This window comes from Tympanuchus pallidicinctus, unplaced genomic scaffold, assembly GCF_026119805.1.
Source record: "Tympanuchus pallidicinctus isolate F22 unplaced genomic scaffold, pur_lepc_1.0 scaffold12, whole genome shotgun sequence".
Classification (NCBI taxonomy): domain Eukaryota; kingdom Metazoa; phylum Chordata; class Aves; order Galliformes; family Phasianidae; genus Tympanuchus; species Tympanuchus pallidicinctus.
Window position 1 is genome coordinate 19185012 of NW_026294637.1, and position 10428 is coordinate 19195439.

Genomic DNA, 10428 nt, shown 5'->3' on the forward strand with positions numbered 1-10428 from the left:
AGGGGCGGTGGTGATGAGAGATGGACCTTCTGTTAATTTTTTGAAGGATGGGCATCAGAAGAGGTGCGTGCTGCACGTGCAAGGAGGAACAAACACCCCGACGGGAGGCAGAGGAGCAAACAGACCCCTTGCTTAGCCGGGAGGGGTCGAAGCGCAAGCAGTGCGCTCTGCTCGCTCGCAGGGTGGCTGAGCGCTGTGTGGGGCTCCAGTCCTCTGAGGAAGGAGCTCTGCTGCTGCTTTCCCACGTTGTTCCAGCCAAGCTTCGCTGCCTGTCCGCTTGTCTGTCCGCATCACCCCTCGGTGTGCAGCCCCGTCTTCAGCCCCTGCCTCAGAGGCGCGCTGCCTTTCCTGCGGCTCGCCTATTTTTAGTCTGCAGTAATTCAATGAACTTGTGTGGAGATCCTTCTCTGCCTGCCTCCGCTGCCTGCCACTTGGCTCCTGCTGTCAGGAGCGATGGCTTTTACAGCGAGCCCTGCGCTCCTGTCACGCAGAATACAAATCTCACCATTTCCCCTGGTTGCTTCCAGTCCGCCACATCTGTCAGCCCCTGTAGGAGAAACACACTGCCTGCTCAGCTCTGTGCACCTGGAAGCTCAGGGTGAAAGCGGCTCTCTGGTGTCCTGCCTGGTGTCTTGCTCCCGGGGCAGTGGTGCTGGTTTGGGGGCCATGCTGGAGCATGGCTGGAGCCTGTCCCCAGCAGAGGGATATTTGGATTCATCCCCTTCCAGTGGGTTTGCCTTGTGACTGAGGATGCAAAGCCTTGCTTGGAAGGGCTTGGTTATGCAGAGGAAGGCAGTGTGGCTCCCTTTTTGTGGAAAATGGTCTCAGGGTTGTCCTCATGGCCAGGAAATCAGGGTGAAGGCATCACAAAGCCAAGGCCCACCAGTAATCCTGCATCCTGAGAAGGACAAGGAAAACCATCCCAACTGCAATGGTGCTCCCACAAGTCTCTTGATGTTCTTCTGCCTTGACCGACACGTCCCACAGTCACACCCAGCTTCCTCCTCTGTCCCCAGCAGTGGCCCCTGCTTCTCTGTGCTGTCCCACTGCCGCAATGGTGACACCTCCATTCCCCTTCACCGAGCCCGTCTTGTGCAGGGAACGTGCATTGTTAAATGCCTTTCTCAGGAGCAGCTGCCTTGGCAGTTTCCCTAATTCTGTTAGGTGTGATTTCGATCTGCAGGAACTATTAACTGATCTAATTATACTAGAGAGCATCACTCCACTTGCTGCCTCATTAGCTCCCGGCTCTCCTCCATCCTGCTCGCCGGTGTCACCAGCAGGGTGGCATGTCCTTGCTGCGCTCACTCAGAGCAGTGACCAGACCCAAACCACCACACAACCGTGCTGTTTGCAGCCCCAACAAGCCAGTGTTTGGGATTCAAAGCTTCAGAGCATCGAGCAACATGGCACAGCACGACAGAAACCACCGGGCAAGGGACATCCCCTCTTGGGTGCTGCTGTCCTGATGCGCCCCAGCTGGGGAAGCAGCAGCCCTGGGAGCGAAGCAGCTGCTCACACTCTAGCAGAGAGGAGAGGGGCTTTATCATGCATAATTTCCTGGTACTCCCGCAGCGTGGCTGCTTCAGATCTAATATTGGCTGGCAGGATGCTTGACAGTGCAGGGAGGCAGGGAGGCAGGGAGCTCGAGCAGAGCTAATGCACTGCTTATCACTCTCAAAGCACTGTTTATTTCAGCATCTGTCAGCTTTGTATGAAGGCTGTTTTATCAACAGGTGAGCAATATTCTGCTCCAGACAGGACTGTTGCTGGTGTTGAGCTGCCTGAGGCGTGTACGTCGCTGCCCTAGGTGATAGCAGCTGGGCTCCCGCCCTCACCACCTTGCATGGATTAGAGGGCTTGTTTACAAGGAGGCTCTTGAGCTGCAATCTGCTGTGCCACGCTTTGTGGGAGCACGCTTGGTGTTGGTTCCTCTGCCTCCCTTCTCCAGGAGGACGCATTGAGTGGAAGAATCCCATCCCATGCTTTGTGGCAGACTGTTCCTCGTGGTGAGAATGCACCTGGGTGTAGTCCCGTTGCCTTGCAGAAGGCTCCTGCACCTGCAGGTTAACAGCGAGGTAGCAGAGCTCTCCACAGCTGTTCTGTCTAGCATGGGAGCTCCTGGATGGCAGCGTCTCAGTGGGATGGGGTTGCTCTGTGTGCGATGGAGCCGCTTGTTCAGCCCTTGAACATCAGAGGCAGAAGGAGTTGAAGCCGCCTGTGTCTGCAGGGGAGAGCCAGCAGGGCTGGGAGCTGAGCACTGCTCTAATTAGGGAGCTGATGTGCTGGCTGTGCTGGAAATTAAACCTTCCTCGCACGCAAAGCTTCAGCCTGGATCTGTCCCAGCAAACAGATACCCCACTGCAGTGCCCAGCTCCTGTCTCCTCAGACTGATTTCTGGAGGAAGGCAGCCCAGCTGCTCCAAAACGGGAGCTTGGCCAGCAGGGTGCTCTGCACCGCCACGCTCACCTCTTTGTCTGCACGCACTCTTGCAGGGTTTCCTCACTGTGCAGCACCTTGCATCCAAACCACTGCCGCCTTCCTTGGGAGCAGCCTGGCAGTGTCACCCTCCATTCATCCCCCTCTCTGCGCCCTGCTGCAGTGACATCAGCATGTGGTGAAAGCAGGTGCGGTTGGCTGCACAGTGCTGCAGCTCCAGCCCTCCCAAGGAGCGCAGAAAGCACCGTGCTCGGCTGCCTGGTGCAGAGCTCATCACCTCCAAGGGCTTTTCCAGCCAAGGACGGAGGCTAAGGGACTGCTGGGACATCGGTGACACATTACCCTCCAATGCTGAGCGCAGGGCATTGCTGCCTGCCCTCGCGTCCCAGAGCACCCACAGGGGACAGCGGGTGAAAAAAGCTGCTTAGCATCCATCCCTGTGCTTTAAATTGTCCTGGGTTATTGGCGGCGGATTAGGAGGGGATTTGGGATGATTGGTTGCAGCAGGTTAAATATAGGCTGGAGCATGGCAGAGGGCTTGCTGCTGTGCAGGGAGGAAGGAACAGCCCGTGCCAGCACTCTGTCTTTCATCTCTCGGGGGCCACAGCTGCGTGAGCACCTCTCCATTTCTGACGTTGTCCTTCCAAAGCCTGCAGCTGGCTGCTGGCACCTTCTGAGCGAGGCCACGGCCCGAGATTTACAAATGTGCTTCAGGCACAGCTGTTGTGGGCTCCCTGGGCTCCATTCATCTTCCAGGGCTGTGCGGCCGTATATCTAGATGCACTGGTCTGCCCTTCTAAATGAGATTTCTATCTTCCAAGTTTTACCTTGCTCAGATAAATGTACTCAGCACAATGGACTCTGCTCCTGGTCAAATTAGTTATGCAGTAATCAGAGCAGTCCATTGCTGGGAGGAAATACCCACTTGAGTTTCACTCTGCTAACGGCCTCAGAATATGCAGTGCAGTCACTTGCTTATCTGCTCTTGCAGCTTGCAGAAGGTGCTAGCATCGGGTGGGCTCGCCGGCTAGATGCACACTGGGCCTTCCCTTCTTGCAGCAATGGGAAGAGCCGTGGGATGCTGCAGAAGACCCCTAGAAAGAGACACAGGAGCCAGGCAAAGCAGCAGATGAATCTTTCACCAAAGAAAGCCCCAGTTCCCATCACCACCCTGAGCCCACATGGCGGTGATGCCGGGCTCAGCTTGCCATCTAGTGGCAGTCACGCCCCCTCCTTGGGGACATGGGGTTTGCAGCCACAGCAGGGCCTTGTGGTAGTTACTCTGTGCAGGTTGCTTCCCCCACTGCAGGCTCTTGAGATGCACTGGGAGCCCTCTGTCCACCCCAGAGCGTGAGACATAAATGCCCCTTCCCCTGTTGCCCAGTGTCCAGGGAAGGGAGAGCGGTGACCCTGTCCCCTTGCCTTGCAGGTATGCTGGTGGTCAACGTGACCTGGAGGAACAAGACGTACGTGGGGACACTGCTGGACTGCACGCAACACGACTGGGCACCTCCCCGGTAAGCACAGGGCTGGGTTGAGCGGCTCCCGGCCCGCCTCGCCCGGGCACAGGGATCAAACCCACGTGTGGAAGCATGGTGGGGCTGTGGCACAGTAATCCCCCGTCCTTCTCTCTGCAGGTTCTGTGACTCTCCCACCAGCGACCTGGAGATGCGCAACGGCCGGGGCCGAGGCAAGCGCATGCGTCCCAACAGCAACACACCTGTGAACGAGACGGCCGCCGCCTCGGACAGCAAAGGGACCAGCAACAGCAGCAAGACCCGGGCAGGAGCAAACAGCAAAGGGCGCCGCGGGAGCCAGAACTCCTCGGACCACCGCACGCCGCCCAGCGGCACGGCGGAAGACGTGAAGGCCAGCCCCTCGTCCGTCACCAAGCGGAAGAGCAAACCCCTCTCCGACATGGAGCTCAACTCCAGCTCGGAGGACTCCAAGGGCAGCAAACGCATCCGCACGAACTCGATGGGCTCGGCAGCTGTGCCCCCCACCACGGTCAAGGTGGAGCCAGCTGTCCTCGACCGCAACTGCCCCTCTCCCATCCTCATCGACTGTCCCCACCCCAACTGCAACAAGAAGTACAAGCACATCAATGGACTGAAGTATCACCAGGCCCACGCGCACACGGACGATGACAGCAAGCTGGAGGCCGACGTGGACAGCGAGTACGGCGAGGAGCCCTCCCTGCACGCCGACGTCGGGAGCTGCAATGGTGCCCCCGTGTCACAGAAGGGCTCACTTTCACCTGCGCGCTCGGCCACCCCCAAGGTCCGCTTGATGGAGCCCCACAGTCCCTCCCCATCCAGCAAGTTCAGCGCCAAGGTCCCCAGCAAGAAGAAGCTGGCAGGGGAAGGAGACACTGACCCCGGTGCCCTGTCTAACGACGGCTCTGAGGATGGTCCCTCAGTGGCCGATGAGACGAGCAACGACGGCTTCGACACGCTGGAGAAGAGGTGCGTGGATAAAGACAAGTCCAAGAAAGCATCTGGTGCTAAGCAGGAGAAGATGCCTTCCAAAAGCTTGAAGTCTGCCAGACCCATTGCCCCTGCCATTCCCCCGCAGCCTATTTACACCTTCCAGACGGCCACCCTCACTGCAGCCAGCCCTGGGTCCTCCACGGGCCTCACCACCACGGTGGTTCAGACCATGCCGAGCAGCCCCCAGCTCAAACCCATCCAGCCTAAACCTACGGTGATGGGAGAGCCCTTCGCGGTCAACCCTGCCCTCACCCCTTCCAAGGAGAAGAAAAAGAAAGACAAGAAGAAGAAGGAGCCCAAGGAGGTAGAAAACCCTCTGACTCCTGGCAAGGTGTGTAGGGCAGAGGAAGGGAAGAGCCCGTTCCGGGGGGAAACGAGCGACCTTGGGACGAAAAGCGAGGGACTGCTGAACGGCTCCTCCGACCCCCACCAGAGTCGGCTTGCTAGCATCAAGGCTGAGGCAGATAAAATCTACAGCTTCACCGACAATGCCCCAAGCCCCTCCATCGGTGGTGCCAGCAGGCTGGAGAACGCCAACCCTGCCCAGCCCATGACCCCGCTGCACGTCGTCACCCAGAATGGGGCGGAAGCGAGCTCAGTAAAAACCAACAGCCCGGCCTACTCGGACATCTCTGATGCCGGGGAAGACGGCGAGGGCAAGCTGGAGAGTGTGAAGGCAAAGGATCCAGAGCAGCTTGTCAAGGATGGAGCCAAAAAAGCTCTTTTCCCCCCACAACCTCAGAGCAAAGAGTCTCCCTATTACCAAGGCTTCGAAACCTACTATTCCCCTGGCTACCCTCAGGCAAGCCCGGGGCCCTTGAACCCCAGCAGCCAGGCTGCGGCCGAGACACAAGCCTTGAAGCTGAAGAAGGACGAGGAGCAGGAGAGCCCAGAGGTGAAGGTGAAGAGCGAGGGCGTTGAAGAGAAGAAGGCAGAGCTGGGCAGCTCCAGCCAGCAGCCCTCTGTCATCCAGCAGCGTCCCAACATGTACATGCAGTCCCTCTACTACAACCAGTACGCCTACGTGCCGCCCTATGGCTACAACGAGCAGGGCTACCACGCTCACCTGCTGAGCACCAACCCTGCCTACCGGCAGCAGTATGAAGAGCAGCAGAAGCAGAGGCAGAGCCTGGAGCAGCAGCAGCAGAGAGGACTGGAGAAGAAGGCAGAGCTCGGCATGAAGGAGCGGGAGGCGGCTCTCAAGGAGGAGTGGAAGCAAAAGCCGCCCATGCCCCCGACGCTCACCAAGGCCCCCAGCCTCACTGACCTTGTCAAGTCAGGGCTGAGCAAGGCCAAGGAGCAGGGAGGTGCTGACATGGCCAAATCCGTCATCATCCCCAAGCTGGAGGACTCGTCCAAGCTGTCAGGCAGCCAGGTGGCCGAGGGGCTGAAGGTGAAGCTGAGCGAGGCTGGCCACCTTGGCAAGGAGACCGCAGAGACAAAGGGAGGTTCGGAGTGCGGTCGGCAGGCAGAGGTGGACCCTGTGCTCTGGTACAGACAGGTAATGTCAGCCCACTGCCCATTTGGTGGGCTTTTCCCGTGTGTTTTCCAGGGCTGTCACTGCAGAAAACGCGCGTTGTCCTCTGATCCAGGGCTTGTTCCCATCGTGAAGGGACTCCATGATTTTCCATGGCTGGGGGCCACCGAGGGGAACATGGAGAACCTGGGGAAGGGGTGATGGCTGTGCTGCTCTCTTCCCAGTGCTCTCTTCCAATGGGGACACACAGGGCTGGGGGGGGAGGGAGGCAGCTGCCCTGACCTGGGTGTGGTTCTTGCAGGAAGCAGAGCCCCGGATGTGGACCTACGTTTACCCAGCAAAGTACTCGGACATCAAGACGGAGGATGAGCGATGGAAGGAGGAGCGGGACAGAAAGTTGAAGGAGGAAAGAAATCGAAGCAAAGAAGTGGTGTCCAAGGAGGATGGGAAGGAGAGCACGAGCTCCGAGTGCAAACTGACCCCCACTGAGGAAGCTCGCATGGTGGGGAAGGACCCCAGGCCCAGTGTCCACGTCCCTGTGTCCTCCCCCCTCACGCAGCACCAGTCCTACATCCCCTACATGCACGGCTACTCCTACAGCCAGTCGTACGACCCCAACCACCCCAGCTACCGGGCCATGCCCACCGTCATGATGCAGAACTACCCAGGTAGGAAGCCACGGCCATCTCAGGGGCAGCCGTGCCTGTGTCCCGGCCCAGACCCGTGTGATATTGGTGACCACGCTCCAGGAGCCAGCGGGTGGGGCACAGGGGAGTGATGGCTGGGGTCTCTGTTTCACTCACTGGAATGTGGGCACAGCTCGGTACAGAGCAGCACACCTCTCCTCCCCGTGCCCTGACTGCTGCCTTTCCCCCGCAGGCTCGTACCTTCCCTCCAGCTATTCCTTCTCGCCCTACGGGAGCAAGGCATCTGGGAGTGATGACAGCGACAAGTCTCGCGCCAGCCCCAGTGTCAGCTGTAAGTCCAGCTCCGAGTCCAAGGCCCTGGACATCCTGCAGCAGCACGCCAGCCACTACAAGAGCAAATCACCCACGGTGAGAGTCAGCAGCTTTGCCTAGCTCGCAGGAGCTTCCGGAAGGTGCCTGCAGCCTGGAGGAGCTCCTGCTGTAGGAAGTCTGGGGCTGTAGGGTAATCCCACAACCCAGAACTTTTTGGAGTGGATGAGCCAAACCTTCATGCAGGGCTGCTCCAGGGAGGCACTCAGCCCTGCAGCTGGTGGGTGGAGGGGCAGAATGCAAGGGCTGTTCGTGTCACGCAGCAATGTAGGGACACCAGGCAGCTCCTCTCTGAGTGGGGAACAGGGGGGCTCTGAGGCAGCCCCTGCTCTGGAGCAGGGAGGAGCTGCTGGGCTGAGACCTGCTGGTGACTCTCACCATCCTTTCCCTCGCTCTGCTCAGTGTTGAGTGCACCCTGTAAGCGAGGGAGATGGGGATGCTGTGCCATCAGGGCAGCCCTGGTAGAGGGAAGCCCTGCATACCCCCGTCCCTCAGCGCCCGCTGCTTTCTCCCCCACAGATAAGCGAGAAGACAGCTCAGGAGAGGGACCGCAGCGGCTGCGGGGTGGTAGGGGGCAGCGGGAGCTGCAGCAGCATTGGAGGAGCCGGCGGTGGGGAGAGGAGCGCAGAGCGGCCCCGGACCTCACCATCTCAGCGCCTGCTCTCCACGCACCACCACCACCACCACCTCGGGTACTCGCTGCTGCCGGCGCAGTACAACCTGCCCTATGCAACAGGTGAGAGCCCTGCGGGCCCTGGGGAGTGCTGGGCGGCGTGAACCCCGCTCCTGGCCTGGCCGCTGACCCCCCCCTCTCCCCGCAGGTCTGTCCTCCACGGCCATCGTGGCCAGCCAGCAGGGCTCCGCGCCCTCCCTCTACCCGCCGCCCCGCAGGTGAGGACGGTAAGGCTGCCGTGGGGCGCTGGGCTTGGCCCCTGGGCGCGGGCTGAGCCCTTGGCTCCGGCAGGACGTGACGCCGGGACCGGGCTGTGCAGCAGGCATGTGACAGGCTCACATGGGGACGCGCCGGAGACTCCTGTAGACATCAGTTGAATGGTGTTGATTGTTCTGCTGGACGTTCTGCCGTCGTCTGAGGCAGACTCTGTCCTCTCCCCCGTCGGACACACACTGAGCCCCACAGCCCTTTGGTGAGCGGCAAGCCGGCACCTGCGGAAGTATTTATTCTCCTGGGCTCCGGCGCTCGGGATGGGAACAGATCGCCCACCTGGTGCATATGAAGAGGAAACGGAAGCACTGAGGTCTCTGGATGAATTTGCGGCCTCGCCGTGGGGCTGAGCAGCGTGGGGCATGAGGCGGTGGGGCTGGGACGCTGCCTCCCGCCTCCGCAGGGCCACGGCCGGGCCGAGCCCTGCGCTACAGCAGTCTCAGGGAGCTGTGGGAGGTGAGCAGCGGGGCGGCCGCAGCCGTAGCCGTGGAGTCAGGCAGCCTCGGTGCCCCCGCAGCCACCCCGTACGCCTCTCACAGCCCCTCGCCCCGGGCTGGGCAGCGGGACCCCCACCACCTGCCCTGCTGCCGGGGTCTCTCCCCAGTGCCTTGCGTGGCCCGGCCCCACGGCTTCCCCCTGGGCTCCGAGCTGTGCCCCCCGGGGTGCCGCTCCCCTCGCACCCTCCCCTCTCCCATCGGCTTCCCCGGGCTGCGGGCAGAGCTCAGCGAGGAACAAGCACACTTAGGCTCTGCCCAGAGGCACGAGGTCGCTGCCGCCGCTCCCTGCACCCGAGGACAGGGGCTTTCTGGTCCTCTGCCCGCCCGCCGCCCCCCGGCCAGCGCTACCTCGGCCCCACCGTCTCCCCCCGGGCCGGGGCCGCAGTGCCATCTCCGCTGTGCGTGCGCGAGGCACCCCGGCCCCAGAGCCGCTGTACCGGGATGCTCTGTACATACTGTAAAAAGCAATTGTTTGAAAGCTGTTGTTTTTGGGTTTTGTTTTCTTCCCGTCCCCCCGCTCTCCCACCTTTCCCAGCCCGAGGGATGCCCGGCAGCGCGGCGCTCCCCGATGCCTCCCAGGTTGGCTCGTCGCTCTTCCAGCGGTCGCCCCAGAGGCAGCGGGGCCGGGGTGCTGCAGGATCACCCCAGGGCCAGGGCCACCCCGGTAGGGCCAGCGACCGCAGGCGGAGCAGAGCGGGGCTGAGCCGTTGGTGTTGATAGCTCTCGTTTCCATTGGAGTTGCTGTGTTGGGTTTCATTTCAGTCTTCCTGATTCTGCCCTTCTGTAAAGTGTACATTATTACCAAGTTCCTTGTTTTTTATATATATATATATAAATATATATATATACAAACTGTACTCTTCTTGCCTTTGTACATTTGGGCAAGGAGAGAGAATAAATCTTTTTAAGAGACAATCACAAACCTGTGAGGGTGGCTTCTTCTTCCCATCCCCGCTCCCCTGCGCTGCGTTGGGGGATCCACAGGCAGCCCCTGGTGCCCAACACGGCGCAGGGACCCAGCCCAGGGCTGAGACCCATCCCTACACCACTTAAAGCCCGGAAATGCACTTAAAGGGATAACTGATCAGAGACTCCAGGAAGGTCAGCTGCTGAGAGGCAACAGGCATAATTAAGGCTTTAATGGGCAGCAATTACATAAAGGGATGGGTGTGTTGGAAGCAAGGCAGCACTGAGCTCAGGAGCCAGTCCTCACCCCGCTGCCTGGCCTGTGGGGAGGGAGCACAGCCACTCCCCAGACAGCCATCGGTTCCACTAAGGGACTTAGAAAGGGATGGCAGCCCCCCGTGCCGTGCCCCTCGAGCCCACTTCTGCCCTGCTTCCATCACACTGGAAGGGAAGGAGGGCAAAGAGATGGCTCGTTCACACCAGCTTGTATCCCTGCTCCACCTCTCTCCCCTTTTAGAAAATACTGAGCACGATTACAGAACGGCTCAGCTTCTGCTCTGACAAAATCCTTTGCAGGATAGCAGGAGTGGGAACAGCCCCAAATCCAGCCCTGGGCTGAGACCCACCACCACTGGTTGCAGGTGACGTTCCCACCACTCCT

The 10428-nt window shown here is 60.2% G+C and overlaps 1 protein-coding gene across 3 annotated transcripts in view; it reads left to right on the forward strand.

The window, feature by feature from the left end:
• Nucleotides 1–9783, forward strand: part of ZNF609 (zinc finger protein 609) — a 36246-nt gene extending 26463 nt beyond the window's left edge. For 2 of the 3 annotated variants that reach the window (XM_052672422.1, XM_052672423.1), the window contains exons 4-10: nt 3869–3956; nt 4077–6429; nt 6707–7073; nt 7285–7460; nt 7941–8157; nt 8243–8312; nt 8386–9783. In XM_052672422.1, coding sequence (XP_052528382.1) covers nt 3869–3956; nt 4077–6429; nt 6707–7073; nt 7285–7460; nt 7941–8157; nt 8243–8312; nt 8386–8392 — 3278 coding nt within the window. In that variant the 3' untranslated portion in view covers nt 8393–9783. Of the gene's footprint in view, nt 1–3868; nt 3957–4076; nt 6430–6706; nt 7074–7284; nt 7461–7940; nt 8158–8242 lie in introns of all 3 variants that reach the window. The other variant, XM_052672424.1, reaches the window with a different exon arrangement.
• Nucleotides 9784–10428: the final 645 nt, after the last annotated feature.